This window comes from Nothoprocta perdicaria, unplaced genomic scaffold, assembly GCF_003342845.1.
Source record: "Nothoprocta perdicaria isolate Ctin4 unplaced genomic scaffold, notPer1 scaffold_157, whole genome shotgun sequence".
Classification (NCBI taxonomy): Eukaryota; Metazoa; Chordata; class Aves; order Tinamiformes; family Tinamidae; genus Nothoprocta; species Nothoprocta perdicaria.
This window is the reverse complement of record NW_020454727.1, coordinates 774311-797957: the sequence shown is the minus strand read 5'-3', so window position 1 is coordinate 797957 and position 23647 is coordinate 774311. Positions and strand designations below refer to the sequence as shown.

At 45.1% G+C, this 23647-nt stretch overlaps 1 protein-coding gene across 3 annotated transcripts in view; it reads left to right on the top strand.

Moving 5' to 3' along the window:
* KDM4B (lysine demethylase 4B) overlaps positions 1-23647 on the top strand; it is a 68344-nt gene that overhangs the window by 9281 nt on the left and 35416 nt on the right. For all 3 annotated transcript variants that reach the window (XM_026035185.1, XM_026035184.1, XM_026035186.1), the window contains exons 5-7: positions 10842-10891; positions 13561-13664; positions 17682-17819. In XM_026035185.1, the coding sequence (XP_025890970.1) occupies positions 10842-10891; positions 13561-13664; positions 17682-17819 (292 nt within the window). The remainder of the gene's footprint in view (positions 1-10841; positions 10892-13560; positions 13665-17681; positions 17820-23647) is intronic.

Sequence of the window (23647 nt, the reverse complement as noted above, 5' to 3'; positions counted from 1 at the left end):
ACAGCTGGGAGGTGACTTTCCAACCCAGTAAGGGGGTATATGGTGCAACCTGAACCAGTTTGGGTAAAGMTTGGAGTCCAGGAAAGACTGGTCAGACCATTAGTGTCCTCTACCCTCAGCAGCAGGTAGGATTCCTGCCTTTGCAGGGCTTCTTGAGAGTAAGGGAGTACCAAAAATAGCTTTTAGTTGCTAAAAATCGTAATGTGGTTTTGATGGGGTACGTTTCGGAGGCAGTAATGTTTCCATCATGTGTAGTCCGTGTTATACACCTGACTGGGTAGCAAGGTTATTTTTCTCAGGTATTTTGTGACTGATGCTGCCTTGTAGCAAGAATATTTGATTTGCATTTTCTAAATGGAGAGTGATACTGTGTTCTTTCAGAAACTGCAGGTGTTAAACTAGAGTGACACTGTGGATGGTAATTGATTTTATAAAATGTCTCTGTTTTCTTATCATGATGGATGTTTAATCTCCCTTTAATTAAAATAGGGAGCCAGCTTTGCCTTTTAAGTTATATGGTCTCCTCTCCAAAACACTCCCTTGCTGAAAGTGGATCATGCCTAATCTGTTTGACTTTGATATCGCACAGCACACTTTGTGCCAGAGCAGCAGTTTATGCAGAATTAAGGACAAATTACCAGAAGAATTTTAAAATAACGTGATTAGATGGACGCACCGGTTGCAGGATTCCAGATGCATGTTTTAAAATGTAATTGTATCTTGTAAAAGTCTTAACGCTGTTTACTCCAAAGTGCGCAGAACTCTGCAGTTCACATYGCTAGCTTTTCTGCCTTCTTTTCTGCAGTTCTGCAGCAAGCTTTTCCATGTTAGGAGAAACCTCTTTGTAGGAGTCAAGGAAAACCAGCCCATGGAAGGACTTGCTTGAAAAATCTACATTTAAATGGTTTTCTGCTTATCTGGTGCTGATGTGCTCGGCAGCAGGGACACCTCAGCTCTTCCGAGGGAGGTTTGATGGGGGGATGTCAGGCTGGGTGTGACTGTACGAGCAGACCCTCGTTCCCGGGGCTGGTAACGTTACTAACGCAGCTGCAGCTGGGCGAGGGCCGAGGACCTCGCTCCTGAGCTTGCTTTATGTTCCTGTCCTGGGGAGCGTTGCAGCTGTCTTGGCCAGAGCTCTTGTCCTAGCCTTGCTCCAGGACAGGAAACGCTAATCCCTGGAAAACCTATCTCGGGGAGAGCAAATGACCTAATGGAGCCGCAGATCTTCCCTCTGCAGCGTCCTTCCCCCTCCGGTTCCACAGATCCGTGTCCCTCTTTCCCCCCATGTTATCCTACTCCGTCCCCCCGCTTTTAACGTGCTCTCGCATACGTTGCAGTTTGTTGAGAGCTTGATGTAATTGCGTTTAAAGCAGCTGGGTTTGGTGCCGGATGCTGAATTGCCTGGCAGCAGAGGGAGGGCATTTGTCCCTTGCGTCATTTGTTGCCTCCTGACTCTTCTGTTCCCTCGGGGCCCATGTGCAGGCTGGTTGAGTCACCGTATTGATCACATGCGATTGTCAGCCCTGATTATTGGGCTCCATGTGGCCTTGCACCCGGGAGACCCTGCTGGTTTCTAAAAATGAGATTAGCAGGAGTCGCATCCACCATTTGCACTGGAGGGAGCTGAGAATGCTGAATTTGTTACACGGTGATTTGCCATTTTGTTCCACGTGRAATTTTCCTGAGTTTTACTTTTTCTATTTCTTGGTTTTAAGGAATTTCCCAGAGTAAGCTTCATAACTTCTCCCTGTTCCTCCAAGGTCCGCATCACCCTGCCAGGGGTGGAAGGGGGAGGTTTGGCTTGGTTTTAAGTGCAGACGCTTGGTGGCTGTTTGTTCCTCCGCTTTTGGCAGGTGAGATTTACAGCCCTGCTGGGTAGGAGGGGCAGGGAAAGGCCGCTTGGCAGCCATGGGCTCCTTGCAGCCCACAAATTTCCTTCCAGCCTCTGCTATCCTGTGTAATCTGTTTTRCAGCTCTGCAGTTTTGGATGGAGAAAGAGTAGAATTTATGGTGATGTTTGATTTATAGATTAACTGCAACATCATTTGCTCTCAGCCTGATTTGGCAAAGCAAGGCTCTTTTCTGTTGATGAAAGAGATAGAGGAAGGAACAGTGGTGTTCATTAAAAGAAATAAAAGGGAAGAGAGATAAAGCATGACCAGGCAGAGGAGCTTTTCACTCTCCTACCTCTTCCACAGCTGCTAGGTGGAAGCTGCYTCGGAACAAGGTTCCTGCATTGAGACTCCGCGTGCACGTTGCTCTGCTCCGAGATTCATGAAAGGAAAGATGTATTGAGATGCACAGTTGCATCCCTCTGTAATTCACTGATAAATGAGAGCAGCGCAGCGGTGAGTTATTAATGCTGCCTTTCAAGCTTCATATACTGCAGTCATTAGTTAATCAATACAAAGCGCCCTGTGCTCGCAGCGGCCTCTGCGCGGCTCCCGCGACCGGCCGCCCTCCTGCCCCAGGGCTGCGCTSGTGGCAAGGTTGAGTCTCCTGGCCCTGGTGCTGCCTCAGGCTGCTGGAAATGCAGGGCTTGGTATGTTGTGCAGAGGCCGGATCCTAGGTGACAGGAGTGATTTGAATGCAGTTAAGTGATTAAACCTGAAACCCAGGCAGTGCCATGTCCATGTGAGGAAGAACTTCACTGTGAGGGTGACAGGACCCTGGCACAGTCTACCCAGGAGGCTGTGGAGGCTCCTTCTCTGGAGATCTTCGAAACCCACCTGGATGCYACCCTGTGCCACATGCTCTGGGTGTCCCTGCTGGAGCAGGGAGTTGGATTGGATGATTTCCGAGGTCCCTTCCAGCCGCAACCATTCTGGGATYCTGTGAAACCAAAGTGCACAAAGAATTACGACCTTTGGCTTGTATTATTTGTATTATTTTTCCCAGTCAGGTGTATGCAGCTGACACACAGTAACAGCAGAGATTTCTTTAAAAGGGACTTAGACATTTATGTTGTTGCACTGTTGTAGGCAGTTCACTAAAAGATCATTTTTCATCTACAAGGGAGGCACTGTATTCTGGAGAGAAAGCGCTTTTCTTCACTCACCCTCATCTTGCTTTGAGCAAAAATGTCACAAAGATCAAGCTGGATTCCTGGACCAGTGGGAGGAACTAAGGCAGTAGTCTGGGGAGGGCCTAGTGCTCTCTAAGAGGAAGGCATGATATTAATATGTAGCTTACTGTCGTTTCATTTTTCAGCTTGTGCATTTTATGTCCCTCTCTGTTGTGACTGTTTAGTCTGAAATTATAAAGTCTTAAGGGGCTGGGGTTCATCTGCTGGCGGTCGGATCTTGTCTAGTAAAGTGCAGACCCTTGGTGGTTGGTCTTTGTGCCCCCCTGTAATGGGGCAGGGTGGTGTTGCTGCTCCGCGGGCTCATTCTTTACAGCAGTGTCCTCAGGTGGGTTCCCGTTTGCCACCACGTGTTTAACGCGAGTGGCCCTGGTTCCACCGGCGCGGATAGTTCATCACAGCTCAGCAGGCCCAGGCTGGATTGAGAGGAGTCGCTCTTGGAGCCAAGAAGGCTCTTGCTGAAACTCGTTCTTGCGTTTTGAAGATGTCTGCTCAAAGCTCGGGCATGATTTGAAGTGAAGATCTGGGCAAGTCTGACAGGCTCACAGATTGGTTTTAATAACGGAGGCTTTTGAGCGGTGCCCTTYGCCGCTGAGGCGAGAGGGAAGGAGATGTGCTTCCATGCTTCATGTGGCGCTTCCAGCCTGATGTGCTCGGGCCCCGAGGGGGAAGAGCTTTACGGATCCTAGCTTGGCACGCCGCTGAAAACAGTGCTTGGTGAGAGCAGGAGGCGGCCGCGGTGGCACGGCAGCGCTCGCTCTTCAGTCACTTTTTGTTAGCACATTGGCAGAAAGCGGTGGGGATTTTTCCTTTACTAAGCAGAGAAAATGGACGTTGGGCGATGCCAAGTGCTCTGCAAGTCTGGTTTAAAATCACAGAATGCCTGTAGTAATGCCAGTACTTAAATAGCACGAGTGCTGTGCGGTTGTTAACTAGCTACTCTTCTCCATGTGAGACAAGTGATGTGTGTGCTGGGCTTCTATCCCTGATAGAGATGATGTCCCCGGATCACCAAGGTGACAAAGGGGGCTGAAGAGAGGCAGCGTGGGAACCTCTAGCACGAGGGATTTCCCGATCCAAGGATACTTGTCATTAGCAGGGAGCAGATCTCTCTTGTTCTGCTCTAGGCAATTACCCGTATCCTTTTCCAGGAGCCATGAGTGGGAGCATCTGCGTCCCTGTGCTCTCCCAGACCAGTTGCTGCAAGAGCAGAGTATCTGCTCTCCCCTTGCAGCGGGTTTCACTATGAGAGACACTTGCTTTCTTAATCTTTTTAGACTTCTTTCTAGCAAACACTGAATTTTGGTGCTTTCTGTTGCTCCCCTGCTCTACCGTAGGCAGTGCAGTTTCTCTTCAAACATTAATACAACTGCACGGAGATTTTCTTAGGCTCGAAATGTGTTTCTGCTTATTGGAGGGAGAAGCTCTGGTTATTACGTGCAGCCTGCGGATGAATTTGCTCTTCAGAGTTGTGAAACCAGGACCTCGCTTAGGAGTCTAGAGAATTGGGGATGTGTGAAATGCAATTGTGTTCTTATTGAGCACATCGTCCTGCTGGTAGCTTAGGTGTGTTTCTGTGTTTGTCCGTGGAAAATGGTTCAGTTTTCATTTGTGGACAGAGGATGAAAATGCACGTTTAACTCCTTCCTCAGGAAGGGGTTTGGTGCTGTTACTGTGGGGATGCTGCAGGGCGCAGGTGACGCCGCTTTGCTCCCTGCTCACAGGCTGCAGCCTCACGTCAGGTTCTTTCTGCACATCTCAGCCATTCATTGTGCTCCCGAGATGTGTTCTCGTGCATCCAGCCGGGGCAAAGATATGTAGCTCATTTGACAGTGAAGAAAATATTATGTTGTAATTTTCCCTTTCATGTGAATTAACTCTTTATTCCTCACAGCTTAAGGAATCAGGGTGCACGTGCCTGGAATCCTCTCTCGCTGTTGGGAGTTAAAGCAGCAGTGCAGTGGCCTTCTCTTGTCCATAACGCAGACTCTGGCTTCCTGATGGGGAACAGCAAGGCTCTCATGGTTGGCAGTGTAAAATCCTGGCATCTCTCTGGAAGTTTCTCCGTAGCTTGGTGCCTGCTGCTAACTAGCTGGCTTGCRATGCCCCTCGCAGGCAGCTGCAGTCCGTGCGTGTCTGTAGGCACTGCGGGCAACTGGTAACACCTACAGAAATCAGCTGCCTCTAGACATAATTTCCCTCCTTGATTCTCCAGTTGCATAGGGTTTTTTTTAAGAATGTAAAGTCTGAAGGATAATGCTCAGTGTCTAGCAGTACAGTGTCTGCTACAGAAAGCAATGAGTAATTAATAATCTGATTAGGAGTTTTAGGAAACAAATGCGATGTGGACAGGTTCTTCCAAACAAATAACAGAATGGCAGGAGGATGAATGTTGCAGCCATTCATCTCTGTTGCATTGTATACTAATTATCTTCTTGGCCACCCCAAATGAATAAATGATTTCATCGTGCTTTTCCCCAAACACCTTTTCTTAGTAAAATACCTTCTCCACAGTGTTCATTCACTGTCTGCATGCAGAAGCAGACTACAGGATTATTTCCTATATATGGAAAGAGAGTCRCTCCACTATGATTTTTAATTTTGTGCTTCATGTTTGGCATTTGTTGCTATGAAGCTTACTGAACTGTTACATTGATAGTCTTTCCAAGAGCAGATGGCTGTTCATATCAAACTCCCTGTTTGAAAATGGCATTTAAAATTGCATTTGAGTTCTGGCAAAATCCTTCTTTACCTATTCAGTGACTTTTTAGATCAGTGAAACAGTGTGAAATTAGCCAATCATATGGTCGTCTTGCTGGGCAGATCTTGTAGATATTAGGTCAGGTGCCTCCCTTGAAATTCTCATTGCCCTGAGGATAGACTTTGGAAAAGATTCTGTCTAATGTCGTTTCTAGAAGTTAATGTCTCCTTTAGATGTTATTTCTAGATCTTGGTGACTTTAGCGCTCAAAGAGGCTRTTGGCACTATATGCTTGGCACAAGCTGGCCTGAAATCCTGGGTTGGCAGTGGGAAAGTTAGAGTCAAACCCAACACCAGTGACATTCTGCCTAATGGACAAGGAAATTGGGAGTTTGCATTTTCACAAGTTGTGGTTCCTTAGGGGGAGGAAAACATTTCTCCGCTTGCACACTGTTCTGCAAGGACCCCAGTTGCTTTTTATTTCTTCCCATTGACGTGTGGCAGCAGTGTCGATACTCGGCCAGCTGTGCCTGGAGCAGAGTGATCCCGTTGCATGCGACGGGCTCCGTGGTGCGCAGGTGTGGAGGGGTAAGTGCTGGGAATGTTCCTGCCACGCTGGCCCTTCCCGAGCAGGGCTTGTCCTCGTCTGCCCCTGCTCTCCTTCCCAAAGGATCCTATTTGAGCAGCTGTCTACAGCTCATTCTCTTTGAGCTTTAAAGGCAGGTTGATTTGGGGCGTGTGTGGTTGTAATCTTGTTCTGTCATTACCTTTTTACTCCTTATTATCCCTTTTTGAGCAGATAYGCCAAGCCTCTGTGTTTATCTTTCTGCATACGTGTTTTTCAATAAAAATGTCATTATTTGAAATCATTGATGCTGCTACTTAAAGATGCTGAATTCCTTCATCTATTGTCCTGCAAAATGATCCATTAAAGATAAAACTGCAGACACTCGATAAAGGCCCTTTGCCAGGAACAAGGGCTCTCTGTGATGGATCTTATCTCCAGCGCGGGCGTTTGTGCTCCTGCTGCAGAGGAGCCGCGGCAGAGCGGACAAGGGAGCGACGCCAGTGGTTTTCCTTTCCAAATGAAGCTCTCRAGAAGAGAAACCAGGTGCTTAAAGCACGTTCTCTGTTGGACAACATCCGATAGGGATGGGGAGAGGAGAGGGAGTTGCTTTCTGACCTTTAACAAACAGGGAGGGAAGGAAGGAAGGAAGGATGAAGGGCTGTTAAACATGGAGGAAAATAAAAGTGAGAAAAAGAGAGCTGACAGTGAAGGGTGTGGAGCTGACAGTAACCATGCTACTGATGAAGGAGCAATCCATTAATTTTGTTGAAATGCCTGCTTTTTTTTCCTCCAGACAGGCTGCAAAGCTAGCTTTAAATGGAAAAACTCCCGTGGTTGCTTTGAGTTTTCCTTTGACACTGCTGTCTTATAACTGTTTTCCCATATAGAAGAAGTTGGCCTCAGAAGCAGGGTATGAACTTTGATTTTTTTTGCAGATGAGGGCCTGTGTGCTACGTGATGGTGCTTCTTAATGGCGTCTGCTGGGTGATATATATTCTTGATAGACTAAAGAGTTTTCTTGGGAGGCATTGCTGCTGTCACGGAGGCTAAGGATGTTGAAGGTCAGGGTTCAGATTATGCGTTTATGGACACACTTTGTCTCACGAAGATGGAAATAACAGCATTTTATTCTGCCTGTCACCTCCGAGAGCAGGTTGGCATTTGAGTCTTCAGCAGGTCAATATTCTTGGCACAACTAAATCTGCTTCGAAGACAGATAACTAACCCCCAGCTTGACACATGGTCTTAGGCATTTTAAATGTGCTGCTYGCTTTTAGTTTCCCGTCCTGATTTCCGTAATTATAGCGTGTTAAACTGTGTGGGCCCTGTTTGGCCAGACCTTGTGCAGACACTGTGAAATTAACTTTTCCTGCCTTCTAACGTGACTCAGATGGCAGTGACATTTCCAGAGCCTTCCCGTTGGACCTCGAAGGGGCACGTGAGACCCGCTAATCTCATCTGCTTAATTCCTCTGGGTTGCTGAAGGGGGGAACGGAAATGCCGACATGACGACCTATTTTCTACGGAAAACTCTGCGTGTGTACCTCACATCTATAGCAAGAAAGGGTCTGGGAAGTTGGCAAGGCAGRCTGAAGGAGGGGAAGGCATGGCTGGTGCTCTGCAAAGCTTTATGTATTGCCCCAGGTGCAAKAAGTTGCTCCTAAAGGCAGCAAAACGGCTGGGGAGAGCGTGAGCGGCTGGGGCTGCTGGAGGCAGCCGGGCTTTGTGCTGCATAACGTTTTTAGCAGCTTTCAGTAGCCGAGAACAAGGCAAAATTAAGTTGTCTTCCCTCTCCACCTCCACCAGAGAGGCAGCTTTGAGGACAGGATCTAAGCTAGACCCGACGGTCCCTGCAGATGCACCTGATGCTGGAAACGGGGTCGCTGCAGCGGCGACTTCCCTGTTTCGTCCTCCTGTGGTGGCTCCAGAAGTGGCCCTCRCTCCCAGGATGGCCCCACTGCTCCTTTCTACCGACACGCTCATTTCGTTCGCAACTCACGAGACATTTGCTTATTTATTTTCATTGTTCCTGATAATAATTCTAAGCCATTAGAGGGGAAAATTGTATTCAAAAATGCTGTTTCACACTTTATTTGTTTGATGATTTAGAGCGATAGAAAATAGCACATTTGCTAGCTTTTATAGTCTGATAATTATCCACATCCATCAAGCCATTCCAGGGGAATAAACAAAACACCAAGAAAATTACACTATTAATGACATCCTTTATGCCAAATAGGAAGGCTCTTTCTTTTGTGTGAAGGATGAAGAGGGGACCATCCGGTTAAACTTGCTCCTCATCAACAAGAGCAAGGTCCCGCTTCACGGGAAAGCTAATCCAGCGTGCTTGCAGCTTTGGGGCGAAGCACTCCTCTGTGATGCTCAAGTGGTAATTAAAACCCAAGCAGCCTCTTTTCAGGTTCCATTTACCTCTCTTCCCCCTTTTCCCTGGTAGAGGACGCACTGTGGGACAGATGGGACAGATAAGAAAATTAGTTTGATATCATGCACTCTGGTAGGGGCTTTTGGAATTTTTTTTTCTTCATTTTGAAGAGGGTTTTGGCAAGGAGTGTTGGTTTTTAGAGCAAACCAACTACCTTAGTATTGGGTCTAAGAAAGTAAAGTAAGAAGAACCATTATTCTTATTATTTAAAAAAAAAAAWGATTCATGATGTTTGTTCAAAACGATGCATGTAGAAAAGGAAATTCATACTGTAAATGATTAATACTTAATTTTAGCAGCTGTCTCTGGAGCTAGAGATATTTTGCTGTCGGGCCGAGCCCCAACRTCGCGTGTGGCGCAGGAGGGACGGTAACAAATGGCGTGCGATGACGGACGTCCCGTCAGCTCCTTCTGTCAAGGATTTTGTCCCCAATAGAGGCCTGGCCGTTTTTCATAGTGAAAGCAGGAGGGTGATACCATAAGTTTGTACACAAAAGCCAACTCTTTATGGATGTTTATGTGCTCAATTACAGTACCTCTTGGATCAGAGCAATTTCTTATCTTTCTGTATCACCTCCATTGTTATTCTACCTTATAATCAATCATTTTATGTCTGATCATCCAGAGCTATCCAGCTCGGTCCGTGCCGTCCTTGCCGAAACCGTCTGTTTCTCCCGGGCTTAAATAGCCGCCCAGATTCTCTCTTTATTGCCCATGTCTATGGAAATCAGTCAGATTTTGAGTGTAACTTAGAGCAGAATCTGACCTACTTTTAATGCTGGTCTGGAGTTAATTTTGTGAACTCCCCCAAATAAATCTATAAGGATATATAGGCTTTAGTTCCTCAAAGATGGGTCCAAACAGGAAAGCTGATTTTTAAAATTGGAGCCAGCTGTCACTTAGTGAGTCTGTTCTGTTGTTTATTATTAGATATAGGTTGATTTTTCTAAGCTGGAAATTCTTCCTGTCTTGCTGGTACCTATCCAAGCAAGTCCTTTTTCTTTGCCTCTCCACGGACCATTCTTTAAAACTCAGCCTGGCTTCTTGCAGTCTGCAGTTTCAGATAACACAATAACCATGTTCCAATGTATTAAACTTTTAACATCCTCAAGATTCAATTAATCTTATCTTTACAACTCCCAATTACAGGCACTAATTAAGTGAAGGTTGCATTGTAGACTGGGGATATTACATTAATCATCAGCAGCCTTGTAGCCATAAATTAGTTCTTTCCCAATCCTTCAGCRTTTTTCCCAGAAGGAATGGAATGTCTCATTTCCCTGTTTTAAGGGACATTAATCCCACAAAGGAGCTTTGGATCGGGATTAGTTTTATCACATTTATGTAAGTGATGAATGGCCTTTGTAAAATGAAAGCTACTGGCTTTGTCCAAGACAAATGAAATTGAATTTTTTTGATAATTATGCAATTTAAGGCACTGTCAAATTTTAGTCAGAGGATGTTGGGAGCACATTACTATATTTTTATTATTTTATAAGATTAGGTGCTACATAGTGTTTTCCTTTAGATTTTTTTTTAAGCCATCAGTTTAAATCGGCTTAATATCTAAATCTTGAAGCATCCTATGTTGATTTCTTTCCTCGGTGATCCTTTCTAACCTGCCTGAGCACAATAGGTGTATTTACTTTGATTTCAGACAGAAAAAAAATATGTGACTTCTCTGTATTTTTCCTTACATTGTAGATAAACTTTTGACTTRCAAATTGAGAAGTTGAGCAAGGAGACCAGCTGCAAATCCTCTAAAACTCGGTGTATTTTGAGAGATCCTACCCTAGGCAAAGCAACACTAGTTACCTGTTTCTGCTCTTATCCAGTTGCACGCTACAGTATCCGGCTGCCAGCCTGCCATGAGTGCTGRTGACTTTTGACATCTTTATTGAGTATAACACTTGCATTCCTCAATACTCACACTAAACAAGAGTTTGAATTTGTAATAAATGTTATATTCACAAATGACATTTATAAGAAAGTCTTTTTTGGGGGCTGGAATATGCTTTTATTTTCCTTATGTCTTGCCTTTCTCCTAGGTACGCCATCCCCCCGGAGCACGGCAAGAGACTGGAACGGCTGGCGAAAGGTGAGTGCGGCTTCACGGTGCTTGGACRAAGGCTCGGGTCCATCCTCAGTGAAACGGCAAGCCTCTGGGATGAGAAGCCACCCTCGCTTGTCAGGGCCTTTCTGTATGTGCTCGACAGTGGCACCGCTGGGGAGTTGCGAAGTTTTGCCCTCTCCAAGCACCAGCCTCAGCTGCTGGATCCCTTGGGTGCGTYTTCTTGCCTGGCTCCCTGGCAAGGGCACCCTAGAAGCTGCCACCCACCCCCCATGAGAGCAAGGGGCCGAGTTGGGCACTTCGACACTCGTGCTGATTTCCACTTGGTCACCTTGAAAGCTGCAGGGAAGATGATCGACTGCAAAAATACAAATCTTTACATTTGTTGGCTGTGCTAGGTTGTTGTTGTTGCTATTTCCACGCCCTTGCAAATGTTCTGAGAGCTGCCCAGCTAAAAAAAGCTCCTGCCCCAGAATAATTAACTCAAAATCTACATGTTTCATCTTCAGCGAGGCATACTTTAATGGCTTAAATCTGTCACTGAAGGAAAYGCAACACAGGCAGGCAGGAAAATCTGGAAGACTCTATTCTGACGCAAAACAAAAATGTCCTGATACAGTTCTTGCAGGAGGCAGACCAATTCATAGTATTAAAATTTCCTGGTGACCAATATTCCATTGATTCTTGCTGTTTGTCACTTATTTCTACTGACAGTCAACTTTGGAGACTTATTCATGGTTGGCTGTGTGGAAACCAGGGCAAATCTCCAGTGGTGTGGTCTGTATTTTGAGTCTAGTTTGTTCTTTTGCTTTGTAGCTTATGGAATTTGGAGCTGGGAGATGTTTTGAAGTGGCCATGAAGCAGCTTCACTTTTTTAGGCATTTTTCCCTATCTTATGACTCGATGGTCTATACTGTGAAGTAGTTCAATATGGAGAAATGGGTGTGCAATTAATATAGAAAATGAATAGCCAAGCTGTAAATGGGCTCACTGGGAGAGTTGTGGAACCCATGGAGAGAATGTTAATGTGTTGCCATGTTATTGGTGCTAATCACTTAAAATGTGCTTCTTTATTAGTAGCTTTAATGAGAGCCACTTAAACTGTGCATTAAAAAGAGGGACTGCAGAGAGGGACGACAGACTGGGTAGCAGGCAGTCATAATTTTAATTGAAAAGCTTTTAGTAAAAAAAAAAAATAAGAAAACCAGGAGTCCAGTAAACCATTGCACTTTCTGATATCCCTTCCATTATGTCACATCAATTAGTTTTGTTTTTGGAGCTTGGGTTATTTTTTTTCCCCAAATGGTGGTGGGTTTTTTTCCATCCCTGCAACCCGTAATTTGCTGATTGAATCATCTACTTGAGTGGAATGCGTGGTCTTGAACACAGCGCTGCTCTGTTGGTGAGTCTGAGAAGATGAAGGGCAGGAGACCAAAGATGAGGCAGGTCTCAGTAGTCTTATTTTAAGAGGAGACTTAATGAGACACCTGAGCTGATCTGATAGCCAAGAGGCCAAGTCTCCGTGTGTCCCCTGCTCTGTGCACACGTTTTTCCCTCCTTTCTGGTAGTTCTGCGACCTGCAAGACTCTCTGCTGAGCTGAATCAACACAGTATATGGTCAATAATTATTAAGTTTTTTGTTACGTTAGTTTGGGGATGGTTTATCCAGTCAAATTGCCTCAAATTGTCAATTGTGAGGAGTGTGATGAACACTGGAGCAAGTGAGTGGAGGTGGCAGAATTCCAGCTGACTCTGCTGTACTGCTGAGAGGTACCTGGAATTTCTGCTCTTGCCCATCAGCATCCCCTCTGCAAGGCTGCATGGAAACCAGCCCGACGTGGCCATTTCTGTTCTGAAGTGCAAAACTTGGAGCAGAAGATCTGAGCATATTAAAATGTGTCTGGCTTTGGGAGGGAAGTGCCCACATCAAAGGGTTTTTAAATTTCTTTAGCTCAATTTTAGGATATTAATTATTGCGTCTTGCTGTAATGACCCAGTTTGGATCTTTTAGCTATGTTTGAACTGGTGCTTCGTGGTGCTAAGAGAGGCTGCCTGTGTGGGATCATAGTGTCTACTGCTGTGGCCACTGACCGAGTGTCCCCCTTGCTGTATTACTTTGCAGTGCATTTGTTTTGTTTAATTTCTTTCTTCAGCCTGGGTATTAATATTTGCATGCTTTTTCTTTCCTTTTTTTTAGAGTGATACGTAGGGCAGAATGATYTGGACTCTTATGGGTTGTCTTACTCTTCCCAGGAATAACATAGATACCTATCAGAGAAGGCATAAACAGGGCACAGCAGTGTTTGGAGTAGATTGTGTGTCAGAAGAAAGGGGTAAGGTTGCTAGCCAAAACGCGAGAGCGCCAGGTTCTGCTTCCTGCTTTGCCAGGATTTTACTGAGATTTTGGCCAAGTTGCTTATTCCCAGATGCACAAGAAGATTTAGATGCTAAATCTCAATTTGACTGGAATTTGGATTACAGGTCTCCGTGTGTAGGTTCCTGTCACGACTTTTGTGTAGTACTTCAAACAAAGAGGGCTGTCCTAATTTCTGATGTCTCCAGTTGGAGGTCTTCGGCTTTGATCTGTAGAAAGTATTTAGGCAGGCKTTCATTTAGTTAGCTTGTCTCTACTTAAGTACGGCTGGGATATAATATTCCTTTAATGATGCACCTCTTTTTCTACTGTCTCTATACAGGATTTTTCCCAGGAAGCTCTCAGGGATGCGACGCTTTCCTCCGTCACAAGATGACCCTTATTTCGCCCTCAATCTTGAAGAAATACGGCATTCCTTTCGACCGGGTATGTATAATGCCAGGCAAGTTGCCGAGATACACAAAACACACCTACCTTTCCGAAACAATTCAGTGCAAGCAGCTGGGGAGCAGATTGCCTGATTTCAGACTGCCTTGTGATGCTAAGTGTATCTTATCAGTTTAAACCCAATGGCTGCTTATAAATGAGGATTTATGGTTTGGCTAAGCCACTTTCCGCAAAGATCTTTTAAAACTGGTCACCAGAACTAACTAAAGCGTTGCTAGTTGGTCAGTCAGAGAGAGTCTGCAGTTAGAGAAAGGTGAATTGCAATAGGGATGCAAGGATTTATCAGTATCGTTACGAGCGTTAACTCATTGATGATTCTTGGAATACAGACTTGCTTTTTGTGCCAGCTGCAATATGAACCCCAAGCGAGGGGTAGATGAGGGTTTTTTCTAGCCTAAGCTTTGCCAATAAGAATCTGTGAATCCCTTAAGTCCTATTACTTGAAACGCAGGCTTGTATTTATTTGGTATGATTGCTTTAATATGCTTATTCTTGAAAGTTTTCTAGCAAGAAATAAATCTCCTCAGCCAAACGTGCTTACCAAGGATTTAGTGTCTGTGCAGAGTCAGACTGCACCCGTGTCCTGCAGGACCCTGAAGGGCAATGTTGGAAAGTGTGACTGGAAGGGTGAGGGAGAAGAGAAGGGAGATAGAGCTTGAGGTATCAGAAGTCCACTGAGGAGCATCAGAGGATGCTAGATGGAAAGGGATTTGGTCCTTTCCCATCCCCTTTGCATCATCAGCTGTAGATATTAGGGCCCTCTCTCACATCATGAAGGTGTCTCTTTCTATTTCCTTTTATAAAGCACAGCTTTGCTAGAGTTAGTGCACCTGAGACAAAAATATAGCACCTATTTGAGCATAGTGATTCTTTGAGATGGAAATAAAAGATCTTGGCTCTTTTATAGCATAAAAACTAGGAATTCATTCAATTTACTCCTCCAGAGACTGGTTCGTTTTTCCTAGTGGAAGGCTGTGATGAATGAAATTTGAAGTGTGATCATCTGGCTTGTCAGATGAGCTTGCTGTCAGTGCGTGCAGCAGTGTGGGGCTTTGGTTCAACATCAGCAGCTAGACTTGCCCTACTTTGCACGTCACGGTCGATATTAAATTGTTCATAGAGAGCAACAGAGCTTTTTTCTTGTAATCTATCTGCAGAACCTAATTCCCAAATAGGAAAACACTGATATCTGCTGCACCTGACTGAAAATAATGAAGAAAATACCTAATTCTGGTGCCTTTTTTTTTTTTTTTTTTAAATAAGGATATTGACTTACAAATATGGGGAGAGTAAATGGGAGGTTTGGAATAGTGGTAGTTGATGCACAACCATCCCTCTTGGGAATGACTTTGGAGAGACAGTTAAAATGTCCTCTGTTATCCCAACCACACTCATAAAAGGGAACCAAATCTGAAGCCAGAGCGATCTTCTTAAAATCTGACTTTATTTAATGACCTGAGTGGAACTTAAATGGTAAAGGAAAAAGAGCTGAACACTACGTCTCACTTCTGGGGGTGTTTTCCCTATGAAGTTGTGCCCCCAGAAGCCATAGGAGACACAATAACTTCGTAGACACAGCCTAAGAAAGGATGCCTGCTTATCTAAAGATAAGGCTGAAAATACTGATAAAAAGGGGCTTCTTTGTAGCAGGAGTTAAGAGGGAGGTTTGCCCTGCTCTCCGGCAGTGACGTGAGCCTCCTGCAGCACGGAGGAGATGGGAAACAGGAGTGAAACTTTGGAACTGCATATTTGAGCAGTGCTCCTGTCTGAGCTCAGAACATAAAGGAAATCCTAAAGCAATATTTGTGCAAGACTCCAAATGGCTGAGTTTTGTAGATGGGCATATTTTCCTGCAACGTGATATATTGTTATGCGTTTACTTTTCCATGTATCTGAGGAAAGTCACATTGACTAGTAATTACATACTAAGTGATTTCTGATCGATAATCAAGGCAGAGTAGCAAAAGAGTTTGTAAAATGGCAGTAGAAGAAAGCTTTCCTTCCACATTTATCCCAAGTCAGCTTTACTAGGCTATACAATAACAGGGAGAACACACAAAATGGCTTAAATTAGGGTGCTTTTACTTTCTTGCCTGGTAAAGAGACTTTTCTGCTTAGCTAGGCTTCCCACAAGGAACCTTTTGATTTGTGACACGAGGGTTATTTGCACTTTCCTGCCTAGCACCTCTCCCATACTAGGTGTATATAGAAACTCCTGAAGTGAGAGCTGCATGTCCTGAGGATTGGATGTTGTCTTTGAATTTTCCTTCAAAAACAGAAGAGACCAGGGTTCATATAGAAGAAGACAATATTATTTTCACAACTAAACTTCATTTTTTAAAGAAAGGGAGATTATTAGTACTCCAATTGATGAAATAAATAGGAATTCTGACTTTCAGAATGGAGTAGGGAGAAAACAGGCTTGCTGTGACAGCCTCTCTTTCCTGTGGCGCTCTCTGGAAGGACCTTTTAAATGTAAAAGGGAGGAGATCTCTTTAGTCTGAGCTGCCTGAATCTGAATAACTCCCACCCTGAAATAGTGGCTCTGAAGGAGGATCGCTGCTGTTCGGGGACAGGGAACATGTGTCATTTTCTTTAGAAACAGAGCTAGGCCCCCTTCATCTATATTCCTGGCAGACTTCAATGAAGTGAATAGGCATGCATTTATAAATCTCTGTAATGGTATTTACTTCTGGAAAAAAGAAAGGCAGATCAATACTAGGGCTTTTTAATAATTAAAAATGTGTATTTCTGTAATCTCCTATTGATTTCTCCATTTATTCTGCAAGAGCTTGCAGAAGTCAGTAAATTTAGGGCTTTCTCCATGAGTGGCAGTTTGTGCTGGCTTTCCTTCAATAGTTATTACTTTTCTGCATGGCCTATCCATCATCTTGAGTGCTTTCTAATTTATTGTAGGGATAATGTTGACAGCAGTGACATGGAGGACATACACTGTGGGCTTGAAATGAAGACGCCGGGATGTAGATTTCCTGACAGAAACATAATCTTTGCGTCTTCCCAAGTTAGCGATCTCCCACTCGGCTGTGATTTATGGGAGAGCGCTCCACACAGCTGGGTGCGGGCCAGGCATCAGACCCCTCATCCCAAACTGCTCCTGGCATTAGGATAGAAGCTTTTATTCCTTATCCTGCTCATGTTAATAGCCCTGGCAAGCTTCAGTGCTGCCCCAGCCTAGGGGGTGAGCTGGGGTGAGTTTGTCCTTTCTTATTTGGACACTTTTTTGGGAGAAGAGTTGTATGTTCTCTGTGTTCTCCATAGGCTTTTAACCACACTGCTGAGTTGCTACGGATGCAAATAATCCACGGGGAGTTGCTGGTTGTGTGGCTGCTTGTTGGGAAAGGTGTGTCAGCGGTTCTGGTTTAAAACAGACTAGGAAAGGGGTAAAATTTGACTTCACTCTACCTGTAGAAGGGAGATGCTGATGTGTGCTTTTGTAAGCAGCAGAGCTGGCGCTGCACGATTGCTGTAAGAGCAAATCCTATATCCTGTATCCCTGCAGCTTATTTTTATGAATTCCTTTTTCCCCAACAAGAGTCTCCTCTTTGTAAGTTTTAAAAGGAGGCTCTTCTAGAAGAGGCAGGAGTTGATTAGCTTTTGATTACAGCTATCAGCTGCAGAGTTTTTAAACTTCTAAAACCTCCTGATGTGAGTAATGTCCATAGTGCTTATTGTTGTTTTAATTCTGCTTAAGTAGAGGAGTGGCAGGCTGCAATTTTAGGTGGTTTGATTTACGTGTGAACGAATGGGAATGAGACTTGATACGTAAGGCTGGGAAAGTGTGTACTGTACTCGAATTTTCTGTAATAGAATCATTTTGGTATTTCTGCAGTTACCAGAAATGGATGCAACTTTAGCCAAGAATTGACAAAGTCTTTTCAATGAATTTGGTTGGTGATGTTTTTTAATAGATCTCTGTTCTCAAACCACTTTGTCAACTGATCTGCAGGGTATTTCTTGCCGTTTTTGTTTTTTCAGATCACCCAGGAGGCTGGAGAGTTTATGATTACGTTTCCTTACGGTTACCATGCTGGCTTCAATCACGGCTTCAACTGCGCCGAGTCCACCAACTTTGCCACTTTGCGGTGGATTGACTACGGAAAAATGGCAACCCAAGTAGGTGACTGTTTGACGAGGAGTTGCTAAAGCCACTAGCTGGTTAAATACAAATGTGCAAGAGGGAGACTTGCCTTTTAGCTCAAAACTGAAAATGCCATTGCTCTGAGGACCTGCTCTCTCAGCTATGATGGCAGCTCACGTCGTACATTGGAGTTTGTTTTGGAGTTAAAAGAACAGCAGGAAAATTCTAAAACTTCAAGAGGCCTCAGATCAGTTTTGTGTGTCATAGATTTCAAAAGAGTTAGGAAAACTTGATTCAACAATTTAGAAAACCTTGTTTGTTTGCTGTGACCTTGTATTCCAGGTTTATCTGTAGCAAATGGTCATGGTTATACAGCCCAGAAAATGAGGTTTATCATGTAAATTCCGACAGACCCTTAACTACAGCAGTGCCAGCAGGCACCGCTCTARTATTAAAAGTAATTTTGGACTCAGCCATGTATTCACAAACAAGTGACATTTGGGAAGTGCAGTTTCAGATTGAGCCTCCATGCTTACATTGTTAAGCAGCGTAGCGTGAAATTACTGAACAAGCAGCACAGAGAGCTCTGAGCAGATCTGCAGAGAGAAAGTTGAAGAGCACGAGGAGACGCCCAATTTATTTCCATTGCACTCGATGGCTCTTGTCTGTTTGCAGAGTCCTTTTTAATATTACCTACGCCACGCACTGCATATGTGTTAATTAACCCCTTGATACCTTAGTAGCAGCTTCCAGGCGAGGTAGGAATGCTGTTGTACTGTAAGGGCAAAAGGCTTGCTTAAATCTTGCTTTAAGTTAAACAGGGGCTTAATGAAACAGCAGCTGACAGTGTCTGTTTAAGCTACCTGCACGTTTGCAGAGAGAGAATTTGTGGAGAGGGAAATGCTGGAATATGTGATTTATTTATTTATTTGTTAACTATCTCAGGTTTGCTAAATTAAAACAATTGGCTATATTGATTCCTCTGCTCTCAGGCACAATTAGATTAAACTTACCTACATTAGAGCAGTTTTTTCTCATGTCATATTCTCATTTGTAAAGTTCTTGGAAACTCTGGAGCRGGTGGCACACTGCAAGAGCCCGCTGCTACTGCCTTGGTCCAGTGGCCTTTCCTCAGGTGAGCAGTCGTGTCTCCCTCATGCTCAGGAGATCAGTGACAAGAACAGGTTCAAAATTAGCCAGTTCTAATGTTATCCTGAACATCATTCTGGGGATTAAATTCAGATTCTGCTTTTCYCAGACTACGAGTACAGTGATCTATGTTGATGGCAGAGAGAGCTTGCATAAGAAGGTGATGGCTGCATTAGACCAACGCAGACAGAGCAGTGCTAATTACATCCCAGTGAGATGAAATGTTCAGTTAACCACAATGGGACCTGCCTACACTGTAAAAAGACATTATAACCCAAGTGAAGTTTAATGATCAGCTTCTTAGGAATGGGTTCTGCTGTAATTGTAGAGCAAGCATCAGCATTAGCAGGAAATCAACATTTYGGCAATGACTGGAGTTGTGCAGGCAGCTCTTTGCGGATAAATGTATCTTGTATCTCTGCAAACCCATTGCARGGATGAGCAGATGCTTAAAAATTGAATCAGAAATTGGTTTAGCGAACACTGGAGTGAATAAGTTAGCTGTCTTGCTCACTTCAAAGCTTTGAAGAACCCAGTGGAAAAGTTTTGGAGTCTCTTTCAGAACCGCTTAGGTGAGTTGATTTGAAAGGTGTAATAATGTGTATAATGGTAATTTAGGGGTGGTAACATCTACCACGGCTTTAGATGGGAGTTGTAGCCTTGTCTGACAAGCAGCCTGCTACTGTATGAGTGTTGCTCAGGTGGGCAGTCTGAGGGCTGATGACTTTTGGCATATGATTACCACAATTGTTCAGCAGAATTCACCATCTCTTCCTTTAGATTTGTCCCTGTCTTGGTTCAGCTTTTTGGTCCCAGCAGGGCTTTGCCTCTGAAGCCAGATTAGCTCCTCTTTCTGGCAATTGCTTCTCAGCCTCAGTGCATCATCCCGATACACGATGGACAAAACCTGCATCGTCTCTCATGATGTCAGTAAATCCTCAGCACCGGCTGCTCGCTGTTCTTAGTAAAAGTCAGTCTCTTAAGATGGAGAGCAAAGGGGTAACACTCTCCTGCACTTCATGTCTCTAATTAGGTGGTGGTTACCACTGGGAAATAGCTGTCTTGCCTGCAGCTGGAGACTGTGCCCGGAGGTATAAGAATTAACAGCTCTTTAACTGTTACCCCAGTTAGTGTCGGTGTAAATGTCTCCATCTGTCCTCAAGGAACTTTGCGCTGCAACCGACTCCTTTCTGTGAAGGTGACTTTGAGACCGCCCACAGTTTGCTTGTTCTGTCTGTGTGAAAAGCAGGGGCTGAGTAGCACATCTGGCCGTTACTGAGCCCTTCAGTTAATCTTAGGGCTCCTGTAGATGGTCCTGGGGTGCTGTCACTTGCTCTTTCCAAATCCTTCATGGTAATTCAGGTCAGCACTCCGTGGTATGTCACATGGGGAGGTCAAACTCTGTCTGGAAATGCATTTTTTAAGGTAGTCCTGTCTGGCTAACGTTTATCAGCGTGCCAAGTAAAAACAGATCCAGAATAAATGAGTTGAAGAGTTTTTCCAGAGAAATAGAGAAATAGAAATACAGAGAAATACTTTGCCTCCTGCTCCCATCATTGGAGTCCTCCGGGCATTAGTCTTCCATCCTTTCCCATTTCTCATACCTTTTTTTTTTTTTTTTTTTTTTCTTCACTTTGGTTGTCAAGGAAGGCCTGACAAATGGAAGGCAGTGAATGATAATTTTCATTCTCTTCCATTACTTTATTATTTTTCCTTTCCATTTTGCAGTTCTTTCTGCATTGCTGCTGCTTTCTTTCACTCTGTTTCTGAAACTTCTTGGTTGCACCCATCAATAGACTTGCTTAGTCAAACACAAAGCCAAAATAGCCTTTTTAAAGTCAAGTGTTTTAGTAAAGTGGCCTTCCTGAAGTCAAAGCGGCCTGTAAGTCTCCCCCTATTCAAAAAGGCACTGCAAGAGTATGTAATTTTATAAGAAATTTAAGTCTACCTCACAGGTTGGCTTTTCTATTTCTTTTCCAAAGTGGCCTGGAGATAAGTGGATTGGAAGGGAACAATTTCTTGTGYTTTCCTTTATATTAATAGCAGGCACTCCTGAATGATAACATCTATGTTACTTCAGGTTGACATTTTCCTGCTTTCGTTTTATCTCCTGTTTACTCCAGAGATGGTGGTGCTGGGTTTATGTGGCTCACTCTAAACCGGGGTCGGGTTGCCCTGCCTGCCCAGACCTCGCATTTGGGCCCAAAAGAAGCAGTCRGCATCTGCTGCTGGCTGAGGCCTCGGCCCCATGCAGCCAGCCTTGCTCCGGGGGAAGGAATTTGGTTCTGCTTCTCCCCACCCTGCACTTCACAGGTGCGTAAAGGTGCCTTCAAGAACGGCACCCTTTACATGTCGGAGAGGTCTTCTACAAACCTTTCTGCTTCTGAACTTTCTGCTGCCTTTTTTTAGTACATGGTTACATTGGAATAACGTATTCCAAGCCTACAGTTTAAGTATTTGTAGTTTAAAGGGTGCCTGGCATACAATTTTGCTTGTAAAATTGAAGCTTGCTGCTTTTTATTCTTCAGAGGCTAGTAGGTTTTGTCTTAAAAGACGTGCTTATTTTTCAGGAGATAAAATTTGTGACATTTTGGCAGAAACTGTTTGATAGTGCTAGAATTTCTCTCTCAAATGGGGGAAATGAAGTTGTATTTTTGCAATGCTCTGTATGTGTGCCTTGACTGACTCTAATTGACACCTTTAAAACATGGATGACTTACAGGGAAAAACCTCTCTGGTGTGCAATAGCAAATCCATCGTTTCTCCTTGCAAGGCAGATGCAAAACTCTATGGCCGACCCCTTGCAGATGTGCGGCGCTTGGAAAAGGGTCCCCGGAGCCACTGTCACAGGGATGGCAAGATCTGCTTTAAAAGTCAAGGCCTGTTTCTCCTTCTGAGCCCAATTTAGCTTAACAAGAGGATGAGGTRTAATACATGAGACGTAAACCAGAGCGCTGCTGGCTGCCTTGGCTGCTCAGAGGGACTGCCGGGAGCCTGGGCTGGGACCGGTGAGCCTGTAGGGACTGGAAGGTGCCCTGATCCCGCTGATCCCGTTGATCCTGCTGATCCCGCTGCTGTGGTGCTGGCATGGGAGCCGCTCGCGCTCTGCCTCAGCGACGCTGAGATTTATGGCATCGAGGCGGCTCTGCAGCCGCAGTAAATAGCGATGTGAGGAATGTGCTCCCCGCGGCGGCTCCCGTTGACCCGTGTCACCCTGGAGTCGCCGATAGTCTGTCCGCTCGGTCACCCGCGTGTCAGGAGAGGAGGTTCGGGGTCACCCGGCTCTGGGGACGCCGGTGTCTTGGTTGGGGATGTCCCCTGGGCTCGGCAGGCAGCAGCCTCCCACCTCTCCTGTGCGCCCGCCGGCCCTCCCTGGCTTCTGGGAGATGCAGCAACCGTATTTCAGCCTCTGAACYTTAGGAAAATATTCCTAAAGAAAGAGCGGGTGTCGCTGCCAGGGCGCAGAGTCTCCCCATAGTGTGCCAGAAGCAAATCTTGGGTTGTTGCTTTTGTTACCGGCACTTTGCTTTCCGCAGAACATAATTATTCATGTTTCTACAAGCTGCCTATAGATTTTCCTAGTTGTACAGGGGATACAAAATGATGGATTTTATTATTTCATGTACTGGTTTACAAGTGTGTAATACATTGCAGGATTAGTTTTTTTTTTTTTTTTTTTCCTCCAAAGAAACAAATAAAAAGCAAACAACCAAGTAGGAGGGTAAAAGAATAACTTAGCTCACTTAGCACCGACCATGTAGTGTGTCTCACTTCAGGGTTTGCCAAGCCGAGCGCGCCCGGGTCAGCGCCTGCCTGACGCACAGGTGCAGCGCCGACTGAACAGGACACAACTGCTGTGCCAGCAGCGTTGGGTATCGACGCTCCTCTTGCCCAACGTTGAAAGGAAGCAGAGCAATGAGCGGCATGAGGTGACCTAGATGAGGAGGAGTGAAGCTCGCGGTGGGCATTCAGGGAGTGCTCCTGACGCAGCCTTATCTCTTGGGCTGCAATGAGCCTGTCCAAACAGAGAGGAGCTGCTATTTCCCCAAGCCCSTATTTCCCAAAGCCCCATGTTGAAATAGGAACTTTCATGTTTCAGCTGAAAGTGCTGAATATTCTTCTCTGCCTTCTCAGTTTTATATCRGACCATAACTGGGGCCCCCAGCCTGGCGCTTCCCCTCCCCACACTGTCTTTGTCCCGCAGGGATGGCGATGGGATGTGTTTGAGATGGGCTCAGGTGCGGTCACCAGCCTTCCAGGTGTAGCCTACAGCATGGTAGAAGAAGGAAAAGGCAAAAAAGGACTCAGCAGAAGCTGCAAAATAGCTTTGCAAAATAAAAAGACAACCCCCAAGGCCTCAGTGTAACTCATCAGCAGAAACCTGGTGTGCGCTAGCATGGGATATTATCGTGTTTGCCTGATGGGAAGCACTTCATATCGCCTGTTAGGGTGGTATTTATTAGGGCAGAATGCTCCATTTCAGGCGTTTTGGAGGAGTGTGGTGAATCGGCAGTGTCCAGCGAAAGCCCTTGCTGCCCACGCGGCGCTTGTGCCCGCAGCGCCGGCGCGGAGCGGCGCGGGAGCGAGCGGAGGGGCCGCGCGCCCTGCGCTGCCGGCGCGGGAATCTGCCTAATTGTTTTGTTTATGAAAGCCGGTAGAGGATTTCCAGTGGGCTTCCTAATGAACTGGTTTGTTGTTGAGGCTCACTGCAATG